At 51.7% G+C, this 24,035-nt stretch overlaps 3 protein-coding genes across 6 annotated transcripts; 1 reads left to right on the plus strand and 2 right to left on the minus strand.

Moving 5' to 3' along the window:
* Positions 1–16: 16 nt before the first annotated feature.
* On the minus strand, positions 17–4,254 carry Pspn (persephin). The gene is made up of 2 exons (XM_052192519.1): positions 587–4,254; positions 17–502 (listed from the first exon to the last, which is right to left on the minus strand). The coding sequence occupies exons 1-2, from the start codon at positions 738–740 to the stop codon at positions 186–188; spliced, it is 471 nt and encodes a 156-aa protein (XP_052048479.1). The 5' UTR covers positions 741–4,254; the 3' UTR covers positions 17–185.
* Positions 4,255–4,344: 90 nt separating this feature from the next.
* Positions 4,345–13,830, minus strand: Gtf2f1 (general transcription factor IIF subunit 1). Of its 4 annotated transcripts, none has more exons than XM_052193307.1 (14): positions 13,722–13,830; positions 13,470–13,624; positions 13,337–13,383; positions 12,128–12,200; positions 10,497–10,690; positions 9,672–9,842; positions 8,013–8,197; positions 5,617–5,770; positions 5,467–5,528; positions 5,264–5,383; positions 5,078–5,151; positions 4,869–5,007; positions 4,662–4,752; positions 4,345–4,573 (listed from the first exon to the last, which is right to left on the minus strand). In XM_052193307.1, the coding sequence occupies exons 2-14, from the start codon at positions 13,479–13,481 to the stop codon at positions 4,369–4,371; spliced, it is 1,527 nt and encodes a 508-aa protein (XP_052049267.1). In that variant the 5' UTR covers positions 13,482–13,624; positions 13,722–13,830; the 3' UTR covers positions 4,345–4,368. The 4 variants fall into 4 exon arrangements, with proteins under 4 accessions (XP_052049267.1, XP_052049266.1, XP_052049263.1 ...); XM_052193306.1 differs by having other exon boundaries at positions 5,467–5,525; positions 13,337–13,401; XM_052193303.1 differs by having other exon boundaries at positions 13,337–13,401.
* A 1,110-nt stretch (positions 13,831–14,940) lies between these two features.
* Positions 14,941–23,693, plus strand: LOC127691935 (adenylate kinase isoenzyme 1-like). The gene is made up of 4 exons (XM_052191845.1): positions 14,941–15,157; positions 17,083–17,196; positions 22,873–23,067; positions 23,625–23,693. Exons 1-4 carry the CDS (start codon positions 15,032–15,034, stop codon positions 23,691–23,693), a joined length of 504 nt encoding a protein of 167 aa, XP_052047805.1. The 5' UTR covers positions 14,941–15,031.
* Positions 23,694–24,035: the final 342 nt, after the last annotated feature.

Consider the following 24,035-nt stretch of genomic DNA (forward strand, 5'->3'; position numbering starts at 1 on the left):
CACACACTCTTGGGCCATGAGAATATCATTTATTGCATTCACTGCTGATAAAATAGCAAACTAGCAAAGAAACAAAAAACCCAGGTCTCTTCCCTTCTTATCTTTATCTATGCAAATTTCTAATAATGTCACCTGAGCCCAGTCTGTCTCATGCTTGTGATTCTGAGACACCAGACTGGCCTCCTTCAGCCACCACAGCCACAAGCTGCAGCTGAGACCTGAGGCAGCTGCCGCCAATGGTGATGGTCATCAAGGAAGGTCACATCAGCATAGCTGGTGGGCTGGCAGCAGGGTCGGCCGTGGGCTCGACCCTGCCCTCGAAGCCGGGCCAGTACCAGACTGTGCTGGGTACGGGCCTCTTGGGGACAGCTGCCAGCACAGTATCGGAAGATGACCTTCTCCTCTGAGGCATAGCCCAGGCCCAGCTCAGCCACTGATAGGGTCAGACTCCACAGCCGGCATGAACCCGCCAAGGCTCTTGGAAGGCGGATACGGTTGTTACCTAGAGCAAGGTACAATGGGACTGTGAGGCAAAGCGAGGGCTTTGAGCAGAGCTAGGGAGTCAGGAGACCCCAGGAATCCTTACCCTGATGGACCTTCCAGGGCCCTCCAGTCTCTGCCATCTTCCCAGATGAGAGCTCATTTGCCACAGGAGCCCCTTGAAGATCAAGGACCCAGCCAAGGCCCAGGTGCAAGGACAGGAGCAGCAGACACATGATCCGAAGTCTTCCTGCAGCCATTATGACAGCAGGTCCCTGGATGCAGAGGGACCTTGGTGCCCTGAATTTATTTCCTGCCTGTCCTGGGGCTTAAAATCACTGCCAGCACCACGTCCAGGGAAGCCATGGGGGTCCCACCCACCTTTTCCCCACATCCTCATCCCTAAGATGATGGCTCACCCACCCAGACATTCCATAGACCCATTTCTGACACTCTGATGCCCCTGATTTATGAGTGTCACAACGTCAGCCAGAAGCAAGTCCAGAGCTGGCTACCAACCCATGACCCCACCCCACCTGCTGTCAGTGGAAGTACAGGGAGGCTGGGAGGAGGCCCGTTAAGGTCTCATACTGAAGTGTGGGCCATGTGGTGCCAATAGGGACTGGGAGGGCACATGGCAGATGGGAGTCAGTGGGCTGGTGTCCATCTCAGCCTCAACCAGGATTAAGACATCAGGCTGCTGTCTCCGGGCTTGGCTGAGCCAGCATCAAAACAGGAAAAGGGAGAGGCTAGGGGATAGCCAAGGGCTGGGACTCCCATTCTTGGAAGGCCAACCCGTGAAGCCATAGTTACAACCAGTCTTGGCTTGGGAGTATCAGAGACCAGGAGGAGGCAGCAACAAATCATTTCCAGAAAGGCACAGGTTCTGCAAACTTCTGAATCCAGGAGACTCAGCAAGTGAATATGGGCACCAACGGACCAAGAACTTTAGAGACAAAGGGATAGAACTGATGCTGGGCATGGCGGTGCATGTGGGTAGCCCCCGTGCTCAGGAAGCCAGGGCGGGATTGCTGCAAGGTAAAAGCCAACCCAAGTGTGAAATGCAGAATCCACATGGTAGGAGAGAAGTGACTCTCCAAAGTTGTCCTCTGACCACAACACGCATGTGATGGCATGCACATGTTGCACAAGACACACAGAATATCTTTTTAAAAAGACGCATGGCTTGGAGCCGAGTTTGTAGGCTTGCTGAGCACCACAAAGCAGCCGTGGGCTCCATCTAAAGCATGGCATGAACACAATGGTGCATGCCTGTCATCTCGGCACTGGGGAGGCCGAGGAAGGAAGATCACAGTTCAAGGCCAGCCTGAGCTATTGAGACCCTTTCTCTAAAAGAAAAAGAAACAGCTTTCAAGAGTCACTTTTGAGCTGGAGAGGTGGTTCAGTGGTTAAAAGCACTGACTGCTTGCTGAAGGTCCTGAGTTCAAATCCCAGCCATCACATGGTGGCTCACAACCATCTGTGATGAGATCTGACACCCTCTTCTGGAGTGTCTGAAGACAGCTACAGTGTACGAAAGGAAGGAAGGAAGGAAGGAAGGAAGGAAGGAAGGAAGGAAGGAAGGAAGGAAGAAAAGAAAGAAATCTTAAAAAAAAAAAAGTCACTTGAATTAGGTTCCCTTGAAGGCAAGGCTCTGCCCTTGTTTTTTTTTGTTTGTTTGTTTGTTTTGTTTTTTTGAGACAGGGTTTTTCTGTATAGTCCTGGCTGTCCTGGAGCTCACTCTGTAGACCAGGTTGGCCTCGAACTCAGAAATCCGCCTGCCTCTGCCTCCCAGAGTGCTGGGATTACAGGCATGCGCCACCACCGCCCGGCTAAGACTCTGCCCTTAAACACAGGTGCACCCTGTCTGTCCTAGGGTGGATGACACCTTAGACCCAGGCCCCAAGGGCCAGCAGACAGCTGGGCAGGGACATTCAGTGGGTACGGACCTTCCTAAAGACTAGCTCCCTTTCTCAGGCATCCCCAGCCCACAAGGGGTGGTGGGACTTAGTTTGCACTGGCGTCCAGCTGTCAGTGGGAGGAAGCGCTCACTTTACCCTAGCTGCTCAGGTTCCAGCTTTCAAGGTAGCAGCTGAGGCCAAGTACCAATCAGCCCTGTCACTCCCCAAGAATGTAAAGCACTCTCCTCTCCCCAAGCAACGCCAGGCTGGCCTGGATAAGATATATCGCTGGGCCTGTCAGGAGATAAGGGGGACCCTGGGAATGTCACTTGGAAGTGGAAAACAGCATCTAGGTGCCAACACCAAGAATAGGCTGGATCGCAGACATCCATCAGGGAAACACCCAAACTGAGAACTGCACAGTAAAAGTGGCCTGGGAACATGACTGTCATCCTAGCATTTGGGAAATGAGTTCCAGGCTAGCCTAGGCTATATTGCAAGACTTTCTCAAAAGACAAAGTAAGAGTCTTGCATGCCAGTGGCACATGACTGTAATCCCGAAGCAGAGATGGAGGTGGGAGCACCAGCACTTGTCCACCAGCAGGAGAGAACTAGGGATGGAGTAGGTCTGAGTCCCAACATTTCATCACCTGCACTGCAACAATCCCAAGCCTGCATTCCTGAAGGACTGTTGGAAACTGAGCATTTCCAAATGCATGCCACCATAAATCCACACAACACGTTAGTCCAAGATAGGGACTAGGGTGTGGCGGCTCAGGAATACCCTCCAGTGAGGGGCTTCGGGTGTGGTCAGGAATAGAAGCCTCTGCCTGCCTAGAATCCCCCAATGAGGGGCTATGGGTGTGGCCAGTGAAGACTGCACAGGGGACAAGTCCTGGCTGTGGATTGAGCTCAGTGGGCAGGAAGGCTATATCCTATAACAGAGGCTCAGAAGGGTGGCAGTATCAGGAACTGGGGATGCGAGAGAGGTATTGAGGGTTGGGAAATCAAACAAAAATATGTAGCAGGGTGGATAAGAAACTGGGGATAGCTACTGGAGGATCCCAGATATTGGCGAAACATGAGGCTCCCAGGACCTATCATGGTTGACTTTAGCCAAAACACAGAGAAGGGGGAGACAGAGCTTGTTGCGACCACCTCCAGTAGAAGGTTGAGGGATGCCCCCTCCCCATTTTGGGGGATCTCTTTTTAACCCAGAAATGTTCCTGTCCAAAGGAAGAACACGGACAACAATGGAAGGGCCAATCGGGACTGCCCTACCTGGGGCCCCATCACATCTGCAGACAGCAGAGCCAACACTGTCACTGCAGATGTGGAATCTGGGAGCCTACCATCAGGCTGAGCTCGGGGAACCTGCGGGGAGCTGCTGGAAGGACTGGAGGGGCGGAGGGGAACTGCAACCCCATCGGAAGAACGACATCAGCTGGCCTGACCACCCAGTTCTCCCAGAGTCTAGGAGTGGACCTGGAGGGAATCTTTGGATCCAGATACATATGTAGCAGAGAATGGCCTTTCCTGACAGCAATGGGAGGGGAGGCCCTTTGTCCCAGGGAGGTTTGATGCCCCAGCACAGGGAGATGCTGGGGCAGTGGGAGAGAGTGGGTGTGTATGGGGAGCACCCTCATACAGGCAAAGGGGAGGGGGAAGGGCAGGGAGGGGTTGGTGGAGGGGTAACCAGGAAATGGGATATCATTTGAGATGTAAACGAGTGGAATGGTTAACATATACATACATACATACATATATATATAAAAGAATGCAGCACTTGGAAGGCAGAGGCAGGCGGATTTCTGAGTTTTTGAGGCCAGCCTGGTCTACAGAGTGAGTTCCAGGACAGCCAGGGCTACACAGAGAAACCCTGTCTCGGAAAAAAACCAAAAAAAAAAAAGCCTCAGATGCCTTAGGGCTCCAGGAGGGCAGGGGTGGCAGTAACGACTCGCACTCTGGGCCTGCTCTCTTTACTAGATCACTCTTTGAGGGAGAAATGCATCTTATCACCAATCATCTTGCGCTCAGGGTTGAGGCGCTTGAGGATCTGCGCCAATACATTCACTGTCTGCTCACTGCTCAGCCCTGTCTTCTTGGTCTGGAACTTCTTCAGCAGGTCCTTTGTGGTCATGGGCTTGCGGGTCAGGTAGCGGCGCACGGCATCCTCTGTCACCTGGACATCACTGTGGGAGGGCAAGGGAGGAAGCTGGAGTCATACAAGAGTCCCTTTGGCCCAATCCTACTTATGGTCTCACTCCTGTCTGAACGTACCCGCTGCTGGGCGTGGACTTCCCGGACAGGCTCTGGGGACCTGTATCCATCCGGAGACGCTTGGCTGCTGGAGTCTCACTTGTCCGTTTCCCTGGTGGAGAGAGTAATGTCGGGTCAGTGTGGGGCCCACATTGGGGACACGGGTGTGCAGAAGGACCTGGCTGCCAGCGGTGCTGTTTCCCAGGGACAGGCTTTCTGGGCACTCACCCTGCTCCAGCCTGCTGGCTGCGGCCCGCAGAGTGGAAGAGGTGCTTGCTGCTTCTGTACTGGGAGTTCCTGGCCGGCTGGTGCCTTTTGAACTGCCCCCCGATGGCTTCCGCTCCCTTTTGGGGGGCGTCTTCTTCTTCTGCAGAGATTGGGGTGTGAGTCTGAAGGCTCAGACAGTCACTCCTACTCAAGCCCTGGCTCTGACTTACCGCCATGAAGAGCGCAGAGGAGGTCTCACTGTCAATGTCACTCTCTTCTGAGCTGTCTGAGTCATCACTGCTGTCTGCATAGGACAGACACAGGTCATAAGCAGAGGCCCTCTACCCAGAGCAGGTAGGTCCAGAGAACAGGAGGACCCCAAGATCATTACCCCCAGCCTGGCACGCCTCGCCCACCTTTCCTGCGTTTCTTCTCTTGCGGGGTAGGGGCCTTCTTCTCTTCCTCCTCCTCCTTGTCCTCCTCAGGGGGCTTGTCCTCCTCGCTCTCCTCACTGCTCTCACTCTGCTCATCCACACCTGGGACACAGGTCACAGGTGTGAGCAGCAGCTGCTGCTGAGCCACACACAGCCCCCCTCCCCTGCTCCCAGCCGGCACCTACCCTTGGGGCCATCCTCCTGTTGGGGCACTTTGGGCTTGCTTTCTGTTTCATCCGGAGAGCTGCTGTGGGGCAGAGTAGGGCAGGCTGTGAAGTTGGGGGACCATAGGCCTGCCTCACCCCTACCTCGCCCCTGCCTCGCCCCTGCCTTACCTGGAGCCATCGGACATGTAGTCTACTTCCTGGCCCTCGAAGTCTCCATCATCGCTGTCCTCAAAAGCCTCATCATCTGAGCCCTTCTTCTTTTTCTTCTTCCTGCCTGCCTTGGTCACTGGGGCCTTTTTCTTAGCCTTGGAGGCTCTGCTGCCTGTGTAAGGAAGATACAGGAGGGGCTCAGACTGGATGAGCCCAGATCTTCGCTCACTGCTGGGCAGGGGCTGCACCCAATCCTCTCCCCCACCCCTCTCACTGGGATTCCAGGCAGGGGCTGCACCCAATCCACTCCCCCACCCCCTCTCACTGGGGGATTCTAGGCAGGGGCTGCACCCAATCCACTCCCCTACCCCTCTCACTGGGATTCTAGGCAGGGGCTGCACCCAATCCACTCCCCCACCCCTCTCACTGGGATTCTAGGCAGGGGCTGCACCCAATCCACTCCCCTACCCCTCTCACTGGGATTCTAGGCAGGGGCTGCACCCAATCCACTCCCCTACCCCCTCTCACTGGGATTCTAGGCAGGGGCTGCACCCATGAGCAGCAATTCTCATCTAGCCAGAAAATCCTGACACCTAATGCCACCTGCATCATTATACTCAAGGAGTGACAGGAAAGACAGCAGGTCACATAACATCTCAAGCCTTTATAAAAAGTACCTGAGCAGGCGGCTCTATAGGGACACATAGCTGATTCACAGTCACCAGGAGAAAATGGGAAAGAAAGCAAGGATTTTGTCCTGGTTAATTTTATGTCAACCTGACACAAGTTAGAGTCATCTGGGAGAAGAGAGCCTCAGTTGAGAAAACCCCACCATAAGATCGGGCTGTAGGCAAGCCTGTAGGTTATTTTCTTAATGAGTGATTGATGTGAGAGGGCCCAGCCCACTGTGGGTGGGGCCACCCCTGGGCTGGTGGTCCTGGGTTCTATAAGAAAACAGGCTGTGCAAGCATGAGGAGTGTGTCAGTAAGCAGCACCCTCCATGGCCTCTGCATCAGCTCCTGCCTCCAGGGTCCTGCCCTGTTGGACTTCCTGTCCTGGTTTCCTTCAGTGATGTACTAGGATGCAGAAGTGGAAGCCAAATAAACCCTCCTCCCCACATGGCTTTGGTCACGGTGTCTCCTCACGGCAATAGTAACCCTGACTAAGAGAGACCTGAGATCACCCAAAGTCATCCTGGCGGCAGCTGCTCAACTCTACAGAGCACACGTATGGAATTCCTCCTACTCTGAGGCCTTGCTTTGTAGTCCAGGCTTGCCCTGAGTTAACGGTCCTCCTGCATCGGCCATCTTGAGTGCTGGGGTCACAGGCCTGTGTCACCATTAGCCAGCTTTCTGAGGATTCTTACAAGCTGCTGAATTGCAGTATAAACAGTACATGAATATAAGCGGCACCTCGAGCGAGGGAGGGACAGAGGTGGAGGAGAGAGTGCACCCTCGGCCAGTGGCTCTCAGCCTCCCTGAGACCCTCCATCACAGTTCTTCATGTTGTGGTGACCCCCAACCATAAAATTATTTTTTTGTTCCTACTTCACAACTATAATATTGCCACTGTTATGAACTGTAAATATCTATATGCAAGTTTCTGAGTTTTGATCCCTGTTAGCCAAAGGGGATTCTAGGCAAGAGCTGCACCCCTGTCTACATTCCCAATCCCTATGCATGTTGTTGTGTTGTACGGGGTTTGAGGATATTTTGGTTTTGTTTTGTTTTTTGTTTTTGTTTTTTTCGAGACAGGGTTTCTCTGTGTAGCCCTGGCTGTCCTGGAACTCACTCTGTAGACCAGGCTGGCCTCGAACTCAGAAATCCGCCTGCCTCTGCCTCCCAAGTGCTGGGATTACAGGCGTGTGCCACCACCCCCTGGCTTGTTTTTGTTTCTTGTAGACAGGGTTTCTCTGTCTTTGGCTGTCCTGGAACTTGTTCTGTAGACTACCTTGAATTCACAGAGTGCCACCCTCCCGAGTGCTGGGATTAAAGATGTGTGCTACCACCATCTGGCTTAGCCTTCATTTTCTAAAGATAGGGTTGGAATTCTCTTGCCTCAGACCCGAGTTCTGGGATCAGCAAGCACACCAAGTCTTTCTATGTGTTATATCCTAACAGGGAGAATGCACCCCAGGTTGAACCAATTCTTAGAGAAAGTAGGAGGCTTATCCTTCCTATACTATACCTCAGCCCACTGTCCTCACCCCACTCCACCTATACCGCCAATTCAGTCACCAAAAACCCTATACCTATCATCAACCAAGTCCATGTGACCTGCAGCACAGCACCACGGGAACATTTAAACAAATTGTGTAAATTTGTAAAGGCGCCATTCCCTTCCTGAGTCCGGAGCTTCCCAAGTGGCATTAACTCACCCTCTCTCTGAAGTAAGACCTTTGGGTCCCCACTCACCGTCTTCGCCACTGGCGTCGCTGGCATCGGAGGACATTTCCAGGTCATCCTCCAGGTCATGAATGCGCAGCTCACTAGGCTTCTTGCGACTGCGCTTCTCCTTCTCCTCCTCATCTTCATCCTGGTCCTGGTCCTTGAGCCGCCGCTGCTGCATGATGCTGAAGTGGTTTAGGACCTTGTTCCTCCTGCACATGGAACAAGTGACTAGGTACTTGGTGCAGCAGAGGGCGGTGGGAAGTAGGTACTGCAAAGAGCTCCTTGGGCAGGGAGGATGGTAGAAGATACAACCGGGACACTTAATGGGCATCCCTTTACAGGAGCCAATGGCACGGCAGGATAACCTCCCAAGGCACAGACACTGTAAGGAACCTAAGGCAGGAAGACCCTGCAGGGGAGATAACCTGAGCCACACCACAAGCCACAGAAAGAGAAAGGGGCAGGGCATGTAGCCCAGGCCATTTCAAACCCCCAGATCTTGAAACAATATAGGGTGAGCCCCGAGATGGCCTTCTGTGCACCTGAGCCCTCTGGGAATCCCACATCTTAGTTCCTCCAAATTCAGGCCCTGTTCCAGGCATATCCAGCCATCATACTGGTTAGCTAAATAACTTTTTATGTTTATTTTTTTTGGGGGGGGGCGTTGGTTGATGTTTTGTGTGTATGTAATAGGATCTCTCTCTATTGTCCTAGTTGTCTTGAAACTCACTATGAAGACCAGGCTGGCCTTGAGCTCACAGAGTTCCTCATGCCACTGCATCCTAGAGTGCTGGGGATAAGGGTGTACACCACCAGGCTTGGCCCAATTAAAATTCCTTCTAAAACAGATCTCGGCCAGGCAGTGGTGGCGCACGCCTTTAATCCCAGCACTTGGGAGGCAGAGGCAGGTGGATTTCTGAATTCGAGGCCAGCCTGGTCTATGGAGTGAGTTCCAGAACAGCCAGGGCTACACAGAGAAACCCTGTCTTGAGAAAAAAAAAATCTCATTGTGTGATTTTAGCTGGCATGGAACTTGGAATATATTACCAGCCCTCAAACTCAGATATCCTGTTGCCTGCACACCAAAGTGTTAAGATTAAGGGCACATACCACTGTATCTGGCAAGTTCTGGGGTGTTTCGAAACCAAATCTCGTATAACCACAGCTGGCCTCAAACTTACTACAGGAGGAGATGGACCTGAATGCCTGATCCTCTTGCCTCTGCCATATGTGTGCTAAGGTGATGGATGTGCACATACACTACCCTCCCCCCAGTTAATTTATGTCGAGGATTACTTAGAGAAGGCGGACAGGAGCCGTCCATGAACCACACCCTGCATGCCTGCAACCAGACTAAGCACAGTGGAAGGAAGGAGCTGCTTTCCCCGACATTCCAGTCCCAGCCCCTTGAGAACTGGTGCAGACATGCAGGCAAGCACAGAGCAACCCCGCAAGCCATGGAAATTCCTGAAGCCCTCAGGGACACACAGGTCCCATCCTCAGGGACCCAAAGGCTCCCAAAGATTCAAGGAGGCCAGGTCTGCCAAGCCCGTAGTGAGCAGCCAGCCACCAGCTCCCGGTGGGCAGCCTTGCTCTGGGGCATGCCCACTGTAGAGGCGTGCCCACTGTAGAGGCGTGCCCACTGTAGAGGCGTACCCACTGTAAGGGCCACTGCCGGCTCACCTCTCCCACTCTTCCTCAGCTTCCTCAGCAGTGAGTGTGCGGTGTCGGGCCAGCGGTGTGAAATTGTACCAGTTCTGTACAGGGAAAGCCTCAAAGGCGCCGTCGGCGCACTGTGTGAAGATGTAGTAGGCTGTGTTCTCTGTTACTCCACCTTTCTTTATGCCTTTGAACCTGTGGAGAACCCAGGTTAGGTTAGGGTCCCTCCCCCAGGGCCTGCCGGCACTCCATCCACCCCTCTACAGTTCCCACTTGGGCTCCTCTAGGAATGCTTAGGACAGAAGAGCATGGGCCACCATCTCCTTAGCCCAAACATCACCCTGCCACCTTGTGGCCACCATCCTCACAGCTGCTACCAGATTCTGGGCCACATTGCACTGTGTACCCACTCCCAGCCTATAACCCACCGAGGGCCCACACTGAGGGCCCTCCACCATGCAGGCTCCAGCTACTGGTCACTGAATAGCCATAGAGTCTAGTAGGCATAGAGCTCTTGTCGCCGGCTCCATCAGACTCCGCCCTCTTTGCAATGGAGTACCCTCTCTCATGGGGTCACCCCAAGTGTCAAGCCTTCTTTCCAGGCGGCACTCAGGCTGCTGCAATGCAGTACCCTCTCCCATGGGGTCACCCCAAGTGTCAGGCCCTATCTCCAGGCCGCACTCAGGCGGCTGAGCCAGGCCAACAGTGTCCAGCTGATTTGCCTCCTTTGATAAGGGAGGTGGTACTGGGTCGACCATCCTGTTGGCTACAGACTCGAGCAAGATGCCTCCAAAGTATGCATGTGTGAGGGACACGGGCTGGATCCTCTTCACCATCAGCACCACTTACTTCCTTCCTGATTTGCCATTGACACGGAGTAGCCAAGGCTGGTCCTCAGGCCGAAACTCCTTCAGGACGATGCCATACTTCTTCCGGCGCGCCTCCTCCCTGAGCTTGCGGTTGAATTCACTGCCTGCTCCGGACTCTGGCATCTCTTCCTCCTGGTAGATCTTCTTGTTGCTCAGATCCCGCTCCAGCCGTGCCTGAAGGAGAAGCGGGAATACTCCTAGGCCGTGCTTCACGTGCTCTCAGCAGACTCCCCATGAGTGTAAAAGCCAGGGACGTGAGCACCCTGTGTCACTCTGCCCAGGGACAGGGCTGTGGAAAGGGTCCACTGGGTAAGGTAGCTGCCGCATTGCAAGCATGCAGATCAGGACCCCAGACCCCAGTACCCACAGACAGAGCTGGGCAAGGCATGTGCATCTGAGAGCCCAGCAGAGAGGTAGACAGTAGGCTCTCTGGAGCTCACAGCTCAGCAAGCCCCAGGTTCAGTCAGAGCACAGTGGAGAAAGGCTGTGAGATAGTGCTTGCTGCCAAGCCTGAGCTCGAGGTCAAGCCCTAGGACCCACGTCGCAGGAGGTGAGAACCGACTCCTGCAAACTCTTCTCTGATCTCCAAACTCTGTATCCCAACAGATGTCACAGAGATAATATGGTGCAGAGTGACTATGGAAGACACCTGCTGTCAACTCTGCCTTGACATGCACAGTATGCCCACATGTACATAAACATCACACACATAAGACTCTGGCCACAGGGAATGTGGAACTTACAACAATGGTAAAATAGACTGCTCCACGAGAGCAGGAGACAGGTACAGAGGCTAATGATGTGTAGTGACCATCTGGAGATAGCGACTTTTTTTTTTTTTTTTTTTTTTGGTTTTTTGTAGACAGGTTTCTCTGTGTAGCCCTGGCTGTCCTGGAACTCATTCTGTAGACCAGGCTGGCCTAGAACTCAGAAATCCACCTGTCTCTGCCTCCCAAGTGCTGGGATTAAAAGCGTGTGCCACCACTGCCTGGTGATAGTGACATTTTAACATGGCACCCAGACTAGTGGACAGCCTGAGATCCACTGACTCTGCCACCCAGGAACTGGCAGTAAATGTGTGTGCCACTATGGCCAGCTGGCTTTATCCTAAAAACAAACCCCCAAACTTTTAGAATATATTTGTTTTTGTGGAGGTTGTACATGCCGTGGCCTGCTTGTGAGGTCTAAATCATCTTGTAAAACTACTTTACTTCTTTAAGATATGGTCTGCGTACCCTGGGCTTCACTATGTAGCCAAGGATGGCCTTCAGTTTGAGATTCTATCCCCTTTCCCATGCTGGGATAACAGTATGTGCCATCTGGCCAGCATATATGGTGCTGGCGGTCCAACCAGCCTCCTCTTTGCTAGATGAGTGCCCAATCAACTGAGCCACATCCTCAGGCATGCTTTTTCTTTCTTCTTTTCCTTTGGAGATAGGATTTATGTAGCACAAGCTGGTAAAACACTCTGTCTTTCTGCCTCAGCCACCAAATGGCTGGAATCACAAGTCTGCTGGGGCTACAGGTGTGGGTACCGTTTCAGTAAAGTCATTAACAGTCACCAGCCCAGGGTTAAGCCCCTGCCCCAGCCACCCAGTATTACACACTTACCTGGTTCCAGGTAGCAAAGTTGACTTTATCAGCTGCATTAAAAGCCATTATATTGTATCTTTTGGCTGTGTTCCTGAAATGGGCAAAAAACTATTCAATCTATTGATTATTCATTCAATAAACCTATGATTTATACCCTTGGTTGTAATTCTGGGAACTCATAACAGACTCCAGAGCAATGGTTCTCAAAGCTCTAACCCTCCAATACAGTTCCTCATACTGTGGTGACCCAACCATAAAATTATTTTTGTTAGTTTATAACTGTAAGTTATAAATCCTAATGTAATATCTGTGTTTTCTGATGGTCTTAGGTGACCTGCAAGTTGAGAACCACTGCTCCAGTTTTTCAGGTTTTTTTCTTCTTTTTTAAAGGAATCAAGATCCATCTCATGCAACCCTATCAGATAAAGACCCATGGACACCAGGCACTCGCACAGCACATAGATATACACACAGACAAAGCATTCATACATAGATAACAATAAATTAAATCTTGAAGAAAAAAGGAACCAAAGGACCCCTATGTAGAAAGAAGGACAGGCAGGCAAGGGTCTTACAGATCTTAGTTCAAAATCAGCCTGGTCAAACCAGCTAGGCCACACAGTAAGACTACTGTATTCAAAATAAGCAAAATGCAGGGCAGTGGTGGTGCATGCCTTTAATCCTAGCACTCTGGGAGGCAGAGGCAGGTGGATTTCTGAGTTCAAGGCCAGCCTGGTCTACAGAGTGAGTTCCATGGCAGCCAGGGCTACAGAGAGAAACCCTGTCTCGAAAAAGCCAAAAGAATAAAAATAAAAAGAGGGGGCTGGGTGTGGCTTAGTGGTGGGGTGCTTGCCTAACACATACCCACCCAAGATCAAGTGGCACTTGGCACGGAAAACAGGCTGCATACCACCTGTGACCAGTTTGGAATTTTGTTTTATTTTGAGACAGGGCCTCACTATGTAGCCCTTGCTGTCCTGGAACTCACTATATAGACCTGGCTGACTGCGAACTCACAGAGATTCTTTTGCTTCGGCTTCCCAAGTGCTGAGATTAAAGGCAGCCACCATGTCTGGCATGGCCAGTCTGAAGCAGGACAAAGTCACCGACCCTGACACTAACTACCAAGGTGTAAGACTGTTACTGTGTCTTGGACCGGGCAGCAGGGCCAGCGTGGCAGGGGAACGCAGGGCTGAGGTTCTGGCGTGTGGGTGGACGGGGACTTACTTGGGGACTCGAACGACGTACTCGGTGACATTCTGGCTGCTGGAGCCCTGCAAGAGAGCAGGGGTCTGTAAGGGGAGGAGAGGGCGCGGGGTCTGTTCTGCGACTTCTCCATCCCCACCTCATTCATACTCACTAGAGCCGCCATGGCCGTTGCTCAAGCTGCTCCCTGTCGGCCTGACTGGATGGTCTGCGTTGTGTCCCTCGGCCCCAGGGAAGGAATCTTTCCTGCTTGTCACGTTAGTGTGATCCTGTGCTTTGGATTTCCAAACTCTTACATCTCCAAGAACGCTGGAAGAAGCGAAAAAGAGACCTAACTCTCTGCGCATGCGTTACAGCCTGACCCGGAAGTAGAACTGCCACACCGAGATGAGAGCTACCGCTGTACCTGCCCTGCCTCTTCCAGCTCCTCAGAGAAATAAAGCCACCTTCGCCCAGGGTTCTCAATTTATACAGCACGGATAATTCGCGTGCAGTCACGCCCGTCGTGACGTCATGACGCAGGCACCGTGGAGCATCCTGGGTAGAGTGGAAATGGCCGCGTAATCCGTATTCATGCGCAAGCGCAAATGAATCCAAGAAGCGGGAGCGGAGGCCGCGTTGCCATGGCAACCGAGGCCAGCTCTGTGGGGTGGCTTCGCGGCTCTTCTGGGGCGGGTCTTTGATTCCGTTTTTCTCTGTGCCCTGGACTATGGGGATCCCGAGGATCTTGCAAAATGAGTCCCTTGTGACGTAGAGCGGAGCCGGGGGCGGGGGGTCGATGCAGGGTGGAGGCAGGGCCCCAGCGTACCCCGGCATTGAGGGCGGGATGGGTTTGTGCGAGTCCACGCTGCCCCAGCTGGGCAGATCGTTGAGGCCCCAGGAGAAGGGTAACGACGTGGGGTGGTTGGTTTACATGGCACAACGAAATGGGGAGGTGGGCAGGTAACCCCGCCGTGTGGGTGTGCACACCAACCCTTGCACGGAAGGAACGCGTCTGCGCATGCTCCCACCCCACCATTGGTTGATGCCTTTGGACTATAACTTGAGGAGCCAGTGTCGGAAGTGGAAAGTACAATTCTGAGGGAACGAATCAGAGAAAGGGGGCCTACGGGATGCAAAGGAGTTGGTTAAACAGAGGAACCAGGGAGGCTCAGACATTGAACCTGAGAGGAATGAGGTAGACTGATTCCTTGACAGACTTAACAGAACCATAAACAGCTGACTCCGCAGAAGTGTCTAGCAGCTGAGGCATTCATTTCTTCGCCTTCGGGGAGTGCGCCTTAAGTTACAGAGGCTGTCTAGAAAGGCCAAAGCGAGTTGAAAAGGACAAAAAAAAACATGACTGACTGGAAGAGAGGAAAGGGTAGAGAGGCTTTATTCCAACTTAGGAGTTGTGTGACTAGAGGCGCAAGCAGACAGGTTAGAAAGGACTGCATGGTGGGTGGAGCAGGGTGCTACTGTGTGAGTTTGAGGACCTTCCTCTTTCATTATCTGTAAAATGGGTGATGAAATCACTAAGGCACTTCACGGTGGTCTGTGCAAATGGCTCAGGAAAATCCCCACAGAAAGACTCTTCAGTGTGAGGTTAGGATCTCTTATAGATTTGCACTAGTACCCCCCCTTTCTTCCCTGAACACCATAGATATCCTGAGGTATCCCCTGATCATCTTTGTGGTGGGGGGGCCCGGCTGCGGGAAAGGGACACAGTGCAGAAACATGGCTATGAAATATGGCTTCTACCACGTGGAGCTGGGCCAGCTGCTGCGGGAGGAGGCTCACAGAAGCACCCAGAGGGGCCGGCAGATCCGGGACATCATGCAGAAGGGACTCCTGTTACCCACGGTGAGAGTTCACAGGAGATTGGGGCATGGCCCGACAGAGTCCTCAGGAAGCCAGGGTCTTCTGGCCCCGTGACTGCCTTGCTGAGCTATCGCTGTCCTTATCTGACAAGGCTGTGATGATGTAAGAGTTAAGGACACTGGCTGCAACTGCCCAGAACCTGGGTTTGTTTCCCAGCATCCAAATGACAGCTCACACCTATCTGTTAACTCTATTTTCAGGGTTTCTGGCACTCTCTTCTGGACTCTGACACATGTGTACAGACATGCATGTAAGCAAACACTCATACAAATAAAACTCAAAAAGAAAGCCACTGGGCTCGCATGCTCAAAGTACTAGGTCCCATCTCCAGCACTACAGAAACTGGGCGCATGCAGGGTAACCCAGAGGGGTTCCAAGGCACCCTTAACTACATAGACAGTCAGTCCATGCTAGGGGCCAGAGATGGCACAGTAGGTGGAGACACTTTGCAGCCGAGCCTCACAGCCTGAATTCAATCCCAGAACTGACTCCTGTGATTGGCACATGCATCATCCCTCCCTAACTAGATAAATAATAAAGAGATCTAATAGCTTTTCTTTTAAGATCTAATAAACTTATAAGAGTCTCTAGTCTGCCGGGCAGTGGTGGCACACACCTGTAATCCCAGCACCCTGGGAGGCAGAAGCTGGCGGATTTCTGAGTTAGAGGCCAGCCTGGTCTACAGAGTGAGTTCCAGGACAGCCAGGGCTATACAGAGAAACCCTGTCTCAAAAAAACCAAATCCAAAAAAACAAAAAAACAAACAAAACAAAAACCAAGAGTCTAGTCTGTCCAGGCAGTGGTGACACATCTTTGATCCCAGCACTTGGGAAAGCAGAGGCAGGCAGATTGTTCGAAAAGAACAACAACAACAACAACAAAAAAAAATGTTCAAGGTCACTGGACTTTTTTTTAATTTGTTTTTTTGTTTGTTTGTTTGTTTTGAGACAGGGTTTCTCTGTATAACCCTGGCTGTCTTGGAACTCACTCTGTAGACCAGGCTGTCCTCGAACTCAGAAATCCACCTGCCTCTGCCTCCCAGAGTGCTGGGATTACAGGCGTGCACCGCCCGCTCGGACTTTTTTTTTTTTAAAGATTTTTTTATTATATGTAAGTACACTGTAGCTGTCTTCAGACACCCCAGAAGAGGGCATCAGATCTCATTACATATGGTTGTGAGCCACCATGTGGTTGCTGGAATTTAAGATCTCATTACAGATGGTTGTGAGCCACCATGTGGTTGCTGGGATTTGAACTCCGACCTTTAGAAGAGCAGTTGGCGCTCTTAACCTCTGAGCCATCTCTCCAGCTGAGGTGGCACAGCTTTCATCCCAACACTCAGGAGGCAGAGGCAAGAGGACATCTGACTTTAAGGACAGCATAAGTTTCCAACGAGCCTGGCTATCTGTAAAACAAAGTGTGAGGAGTCGGAGAGCCTAGGTCAGAGAACCAGGGTTTGCCTAGCACTGTGTGAGGCCTTGGGCTCAGTACATGGGTGTTAGGGGTTGGGAGGAAAGGAAAGAAAAAAGCCAAGCACTCAGGAGGCAGACAGGGGAGTCTCTGAATTCAGGGCTAGCTTGGGCTACATGCCTAGTTGCTGGGGAGGTGGCTCAGCTGCAACAGAGACTTAACAGCTCTGTAGACATGGGTTCAGTTCTCAGGTGGCCTACAATGGCCTCTAAGTCCATCCCCAGGGGAGCCTAAATCTTTGGCCTCTGGGGTGCCTGCATGTACCTGAACATATCTACACACAGACATGTACGTAATCAGAAATAACATCAAATTATTTTTAAAAGCATGTAAGCAGAGAGGAAGCTGGTGATTAGGGTGCTCGGTCCTGTTTCCCTGTCTTCGGCCCCTGGCCGTTTTGGAGGGCGGATGCTGAGGCCATGCCCTTTCCTTCCCAGGGTCTCATTCTGGACATGGTCACTGACAACTTGTTGTCTTATCCAAAGAGCCGTGGCTTCCTCATCGATGGCTTCCCCAGAGAGCTGCAACAAGCCAAAGAATTTGAGCGCATTGTGAGTGACCTAAGCCCCGGAGCCAGAGCGCCCTTCGGGGCGTGCGCTACCTGAGTGGCGCTCTCAGGACACCCTCTCCCTACTCCGTAAGATCCTAGTGGATGGATATGGGGGGACCTGAGGCTGGGAGACAGGACCTTCCTTCCTTCCTCTCTTCCCTCCTCTCCTGATCCCCTCCCCCATCTCCTGATTCCTTCAGATTTCATATAGCCCCCCCTAGGCTGGTCTCAAACTCCATAACATAGGAGAGGCTGGCCTTGAACTCTTACTCTTGGCCTCCACCTCGGTGCTGAGATGGCGGGGCTGTGCCACCACACCTAGTTTATATGCTGAGGATGGAAGCCAGGCTTTCAGGCATGTTGGGAGAGCCCTCTACCTATTGTGCCCTACCCAGCCTGCACATGCGATTTATTTTATGCATTAGTAATGGTCAGAAGCTGATCGTGGAGGTACATGCCTGACACCCCAGCACTGGGATCCTGTGAGGCAGGAGGATTGTAATTTCTGGGCCAACCTAAGCTACATTTTTGGAGTTCAGCTGGGAACTCCATAGAGAGACTCTGTCTCAAACAAACAAACAAACAAATAATGCAAATTGAACAAGGCCCCGATGCTGGCTGACCTCTGGCTGCCACACTCAGAAACACATGCATGAAGAAATTGGGATGCTGATGGTGCACACCTATGAAAGATTCCACAGGGTGAATTTATCCATGCAGAGAGTTGCCAATGGGCTTAGGAAGCATTCACACTGCTGTTGCCATGGGAATGTGCAGGACCCACGTTACCAAGCCAGTAGGGTTTATGGGAAGCTGAGAGCTGTGTTGTAGAAGCTGACCCCCCCCCAACCCCCACCTTGCTTAAATATTGGTCACAACTTATTAAAATGTAACCCAAGGGGAACTGTGAGCCGGAAGTCAGGGTGGAGTAATAGCCTCAGTTCCCAGAGTATTTCACGTAGCCCAGGCTTGCCCCCATCTCTAAGTATATAAGGATGACCTTGAGCTGAGAATGCTCCTGCCTCCACCTTCGTGGTGCTGGGATAATAGAAGCGAGACAGCACTGTCTAGCTGGCTTCTTCCGATTTGTGCTGTTTCTAGAGACAGTGTCTCTCTATGCAGCCAGGCTGGCCTGGAAGTCCCTGCAATCCTCCTGAATGCTAAGAACACAGGTACACATCACCACAGCAGGCTGGACAGGAACAGCTAATTCCTTGCTTTTTGTTTATTTGTTATTTTTAAAGATTTTATTTACTTACGGTATGTGAGTACACAGTCTCTCTCTTCAGACACATCAGAGGGCACTGGATCCCATTGCATGCATTTGTGAGCTGCCATGTGGTTGCTGAGAATTGAACTCAGGACCTAGTTAACCACTGAGACACCTCTCCAGCCCCAATTCCTTGCTTTTTTTTTTTTATTTCAGTTTATGCATGTGAATGGTTTGCTTGTATATATGTATGTCTACCACAGATCTGCCTGGTGCCCTTTACGGTCAAGGTGTGAACACGGCATCAGATCCCCCCGTAACTGGACTTTGGATGGTTGTGAGCCATCGTGTGTAGGCTGGGAATCAAATCCAGGTCCTCTCCAAGAACAAGGGCTCTGTCACCAAGCCATGCAGCAATCCTAACTATGCACTGTACATCGGTGCACTCTATGATACCCACAGATTTTTTTTTTTTTTGAGATGGGGTTTCTTTGTGTAGCCCTGGCTCTAGAACTGACTTTGTAAATCAGGCTGGACTCCAACTCAGAGATCCACCTGCCTCTGCCTTCTAGTGCTGGCATTAAAGGTGTGTCTGTGCCACCACGGCATAGCTGTTTTTTGGTTTTGTTTTTTGTTTTTTTGGATTTGGTTTTTCTTTTTTTCTTTTTTTGGGGGGGGGTGGTTTTTATTTATTTTTTTGGTTTTTTGTTTGTTTGTTTTTGTTTTTTTGTTTTGTTTTTTCGAGACAGGGTTTCTCTGTGTAGCCCTGGCTGTCCTGGAACTCATTCTGTAGACCAGGCTGGACTCAAACTCAGAAATCAGCCTGCCTCTGCCTCCCAGAGTGCTGGGATTACAGGCGTGTGCCACCACCGCCCGGCTTGGATTTGGTTTTTCAAGACAGGGTTTCTCTGTATAGCCCTGGCTGTCCTGGAACTCACTCTGTAGACCAGGCTGGCCTCGAACTCAGAAATCCGCCTGCCTCTGCCTCTCAGAGTGCTGGGACTACAGGTGTGCGCTACCACTGCCCGGCTTGTTTTTTGTTTATTTTTTGGATTTTTTTTTTTTTTTTTTTTTTTTTTTTTGAGACAGGGTTTCTCTGTATAGCCCTGGCTGTTCTGGAGCTCACTCTGTAGAGCAGGCTGGCCTCGAACTCAGAAATCCACCTGCCTCTGCCTCCCAGGGAGCTGGGATTACAGGCGTGCACCACCACCGCCCGGCTTTGTTTTTTGTTTTTAAGTGAGAGGCTCAGGGTGTGGTTCAGGGATGCAATCTGTGGATTGTGCTTTCTTGGGTTGTGAGATGCATGTGGATACGCTGGCCCTGGCTCATAACCAGTCCCATATCCAAACATGTAATGAAGCTCAGACTAAAGCAGTGAGTGGGGCCTGCTGGAGTTCAAAGCAGGTAATGGGGCTTGTTCCCCAGCCTGAGGACAAGGAGAGAACTGATCTCTGCAGGGTATTCTCTACCTCCACACATGCACTCACATGTCATAACTTGTGTGACACGGACAGAGTAAATACATGTAAGTAAATATATTTAGGAAAGAAATCTGCACCTGTACTGAACACATACAAACTTGCTTTGACAAAAAGCATGTGGCTACTTAATCAGGCACTCTGAGTCATTGGCAGGCAGTGTGGAGGATGTGGGCCGTTTTGGGCAATTACAGAGCCAGTCAAGAAGATTCTCTTACCTACCGAGGGTGTCTGAACAGTGTGGACAACTAACTAGTGCCTATAAGGGAATGCCTGTCTGCTGGCATGGAGGAAGGGACAGGGAAAGCATCTTTTTATAAAATAGGGCTGGACATGATGGCATCCGACTTTAACCCCAGACTCCGGAGGCAGAGGCAGGTGGATCTCTTTGACTTTAAGATCAGCCTGGTCCACAAAGTTCTAAGACAGCTAGAGCTACACAGAGAAGACTCCCTGTCTCAAAATAAGATAGAAAAAAAGAGGGGGCCAGGCGGTGGTGGCGCATGCCTTTAATCCCAGCACTCGGCAGGCAGAGGGAGGCGGATTTCTGAGTTCAAGGCCAGCCTGGTCTACAGAGTGAGTTCCAGGGTTACACAGAGAAACCCTGTCCCTAGAGGGGATGGGGGGGGGGGGAGAAGAGGGAGGAAGAGGAAGGGAGAAAGAAAGCAACTGGAAAAATGGTTCAGTAGTTAAGAGCACTCAGTGATCTTCCAGAAGACCTGAGTTCAGTTCCCAGCACCCAGTTACATAGTTCCACGGGCACCCCGAGTTTCTGGCCCCGGTGGGCATCAGCACTCTTAAGTAGCACACACCTATACATGTAGGTCCCCCCCCCCCCCAGACAGGGTTTCTCTGTGTAGCCCTGGCTGTCCTGGAACTCACTCTGTACACCAGGCTGGCCTTGCACTCAGAAATCCGCCTGCCTCTGCCTCCCAGGTGCTGGGATTAAAGGCGTGCGCCACCACTGCCCCACCAAACAGGAAAAAAAAAAAAAAAAAAAAAAAAAAAAAGCTCAAGGGAGGCCAGCGGTAAAAGTGCTTGCTGCTCAGCCTGACAGCCACGAGTTGTCCCTGAAATCCACCTAAAGATGGGAGAGAGCAGACTCCACAGTCGTCCTTTAACTTTCCCACATGCCTCCCCTCCTGAAATACCAGAACCATACATGTAGGTGCCATGACTGTTGGAGGCAGGTGACTTTGCTGCCTATAAGGAGAGGCCATTGGAGGGGGAGGGGAGAAAGAACCCCCATGCTCTACACATGCATTGCCCACCACTGCAAATCAAGCCTCAGGTTGGATGGGACTAGGCTCAGAGGACAGAATATTCACCTCCCATATTTGAAGCCCTTGGCTCCACCCATCCCCAAGGCTTCAAAGTGTAGAAGTGAAACCCCATGTGTGTCAGCTCAAGGGATAAGGGACGTACTTCCGTGGTGTCCCTGACCCCATTGGAAGCAAGAAACCAAGCATGATGGTACACACCCTTCATCCCAGCACCGAAACTGGGGAGGTGAAGGATCAGGGATTCAGGATCATCATGGGCTTCATGAGACCCTGTCCAAAAAAGAGCTGGGTAAAGGCAGCACACACACCTTTAATCCCAGCACCTGGGAAACAGGCAGGTGGATCTAAGTTCCAGGCCAGCCTGGTCTACATGAACAAGTTCAGGGCTGTATAGTGAGACTCTGTCCATAAAATGAAACAAAGGGGGGTGGATAAAGATTTATGGTATCAGCACACAGGATGTTGAGGCAGGAGGAATGTCTGAGGCTAGATTTGTGTCTATAAAATGATCTGGTCTCTAAATAAATAGTAGTAAATAAGAAAAATAGAAAAGAACAGGGCTGGAGAGGTGGCTCAGCAGTTAAGAGCACTGATTGCTCTTCTAGAGGTCTTGAGTTCAATTCCCAGCAACCACACGGTGGTTGGCAACTATTTGTAATGAGATCTGACACCCTCTTGTGGTGTGTCTGAAGAGAGCAATATACTCGTATGTATAAACTAAATAAAAAAATCATAAAAAAAAAAAAAAGGCCAGGCAGTGGTGGTGATGCATGCCTTTAATCCCAGCACTTGGGAGGCAGAGGCAGGCAGATTTCTGAGTTTCAGGCCAGTCTGGTCTACAGAGTGAGTTCCAGGACAGCCAGAGCTACACAGAGAAACCGTCTTGAAAGAACCAAAACAAGACAAAAATCCCCCCCCCCCCAAAACAAAACCATATCCAGTGTGGGTATACATGCCTGTAACTCAGCATCTGGCATTAGAGGCAGGAGGATCAGGAGTTCCGTGACAGCTGGGGTGACATAAGACCCTGTCTCATAAAGTAAGCCAAGAGGTACAGGATATGGCTAGGTCAGCAAAGTGCTAACCCAGCACGTGTGTGAGCCCGAGTTCCATCCCGAGCCACATAGAAAGCTGGGTGTGGTGATTTGCTTGATCTGCGCTCTTGAATGGGGGAGATAAGAGGATCCCTGGAGCTTACTGGCCAGCCTAGTCTATGTGGTGTAGTTTCAGGCCAGTGAGAGACCCTGCCTCAAAAACAAGGTTGCAGGCTGGGGAGATAGCTCAGCAGTCAAGAGCAGCTGTTGTGCCAGGCATGGTGGCATTACTGGGGAGGAGGAGGCAGGCAGGTCTCTGCAAGTTCAAGGCACTGCCTCAAAAAAACCGAAACTACAGAAGTAGCTCCATTGATCAAGCTGGGCTTCGAACTCCGATCTTCCTGCCTCACCTCCAGAGTGCTGGAATTGAAGGCATGAGCCCACTACACTTGGTTCAAGTGTCTCCGAGTGCATCCTGCCGTTTGCTCTGAGCATCCACATAGGCAGCTCACTACCCCATCTACTTCAGCTCCCAGGCTCCTGACGGCCTCTTCTGGCTTCCATGAGCGTACACGCAGACACTTTACAAAATCCTCACGGCTCCCCAGCCTTGTGGCCTCTTGGGAATGGATGCAAGACTCTCTACTCAGGGTTCTGTTGGTTGCTGCCTAGGTGGGCAGGGCCCCCAACATAGTCATAGTGTTTGACTGCTCCATGGAGACCATGGTGCGCAGAGTGCTACGACGAGGACAAGTGGAGCACCGGGCAGATGACTCAGAGCAGACCATCCGCCAGCGCCTAGAGACGCACTACACGCTATGTGAGCCTGTCCTGACCTTTTACCAGCAAAAGAACCTTCTGCGATATGTGGGTACCTAGAAGTGAGCCCCAAGCCCCATTTAGCAAGCTTGGGGTTTACAACTTTGTCCAGAGTGAAGTGGGGGGAGGGGGAGGGGAATTCCATCTCCTTAGGGTGGCACAGGCTGAGGCCTCATAGCCCAGGCTGGTCTTGAACTCATGTAATCTTACCTCAGTCCTGAGCTCTAGGATGACAGGTGTGAGCCAGTGAATGCTTCCAGTTTCTGAAAACTACAGTGGGGTCCCCAACTGCCACCTGTGTAGCTATGAAGCCCTGGGGCTGCCCATACACATTTGGCTCAGGACTTGCTAGGGTGGTTAGTGTCAGTGGAAGGGACTTTGGTGGTGTCCTCATCCCTAGGGGAAGCAAGCACGGGAGACTGTATTCTCCCTGGAGTCATGGGGTCCCATGGCTCACTCCCGCCCCACCCCCAAACCCACTGTCATAGGACATGGGATGGCACTCAATACGGCAAACCTACTTGTATGAGGGCTTACCTTGAGGGGCTGTTGGAGAATAGCTCTTGCCATGGGCTGCACCTTTGATCTTATGTCTTCTCCCTTAGATATTGGCTGAAGAAGCCCCTGAAAGCATCTTTGCCAAGTGCTGTTCGGTCATTGCGAGTCTGCAGTGAGCTAGGTAGGACTGGGCCAACATCTGGCCTCCCCTTCTCACAGCACACAGGACCAAGACTGGAGGTGAGTTCTTGGTGCTAATGGGGCACAGGTACCTAGCACAGCTGGAGGGAAACCAACTTCACCTACAAGTGGCAGCTGCTACTGCATCATGTGGACTCTGGTAATTATTCTAGCAAGGCATGACTTAGTTTGGGGACAGCTTTGGAGAATGGGGTCTCGTTTCTGCCAGCCCACAGGCCCTCCATCTGGCTTTGGGGCTAACACTCTTCCCCCGTTAGGCCATCTCCCTGGCTGATTCTGATCACAGAACTTTACAGGCTGCCACACTGCCTCCGACG

This window comes from Apodemus sylvaticus, chromosome 9, assembly GCF_947179515.1.
Source record: "Apodemus sylvaticus chromosome 9, mApoSyl1.1, whole genome shotgun sequence".
NCBI lineage: Eukaryota > Metazoa > Chordata > Mammalia > Rodentia > Muridae > Apodemus > Apodemus sylvaticus.

Excerpts from the sequence above, each read along its gene's own strand:
- LOC127691935 (XM_052191845.1), top strand. The coding sequence starts at position 15,032 with ATGGCTATGAAATATGGCTTCTACCACGTGGAGCTGGGCCAGCTGCTG. Across the intron at positions 17,197-22,872 it reads CCAAAGAATTTGAGCGCATT|GTGGGCAGGGCCCCCAACAT; the intron begins GTGAGTGACCTA and ends GTTGCTGCCTAG. Across the intron at positions 23,068-23,624 it reads AAAAGAACCTTCTGCGATAT|ATATTGGCTGAAGAAGCCCC; the intron begins GTGGGTACCTAG and ends CTTCTCCCTTAG.
- Pspn (XM_052192519.1), bottom strand. The coding sequence starts at position 740 with ATGGCTGCAGGAAGACTTCGGATCATGTGTCTGCTGCTCCTGTCCTTG. Across the intron at positions 503-586 it reads GCCCTGGAAGGTCCATCAGG|GTAACAACCGTATCCGCCTT; the intron begins GTAAGGATTCCT and ends ACCTTGCTCTAG.
- Gtf2f1 (XM_052193303.1), bottom strand. Across the intron at positions 12,201-13,336 it reads TACGTCGTTCGAGTCCCCAA|GAACACAGCCAAAAGATACA; the intron begins GTAAGTCCCCGT and ends TGCCCATTTCAG. Across the intron at positions 10,691-12,127 it reads ACTTTGCTACCTGGAACCAG|GCACGGCTGGAGCGGGATCT; the intron begins GTAAGTGTGTAA and ends CTTCTCCTTCAG.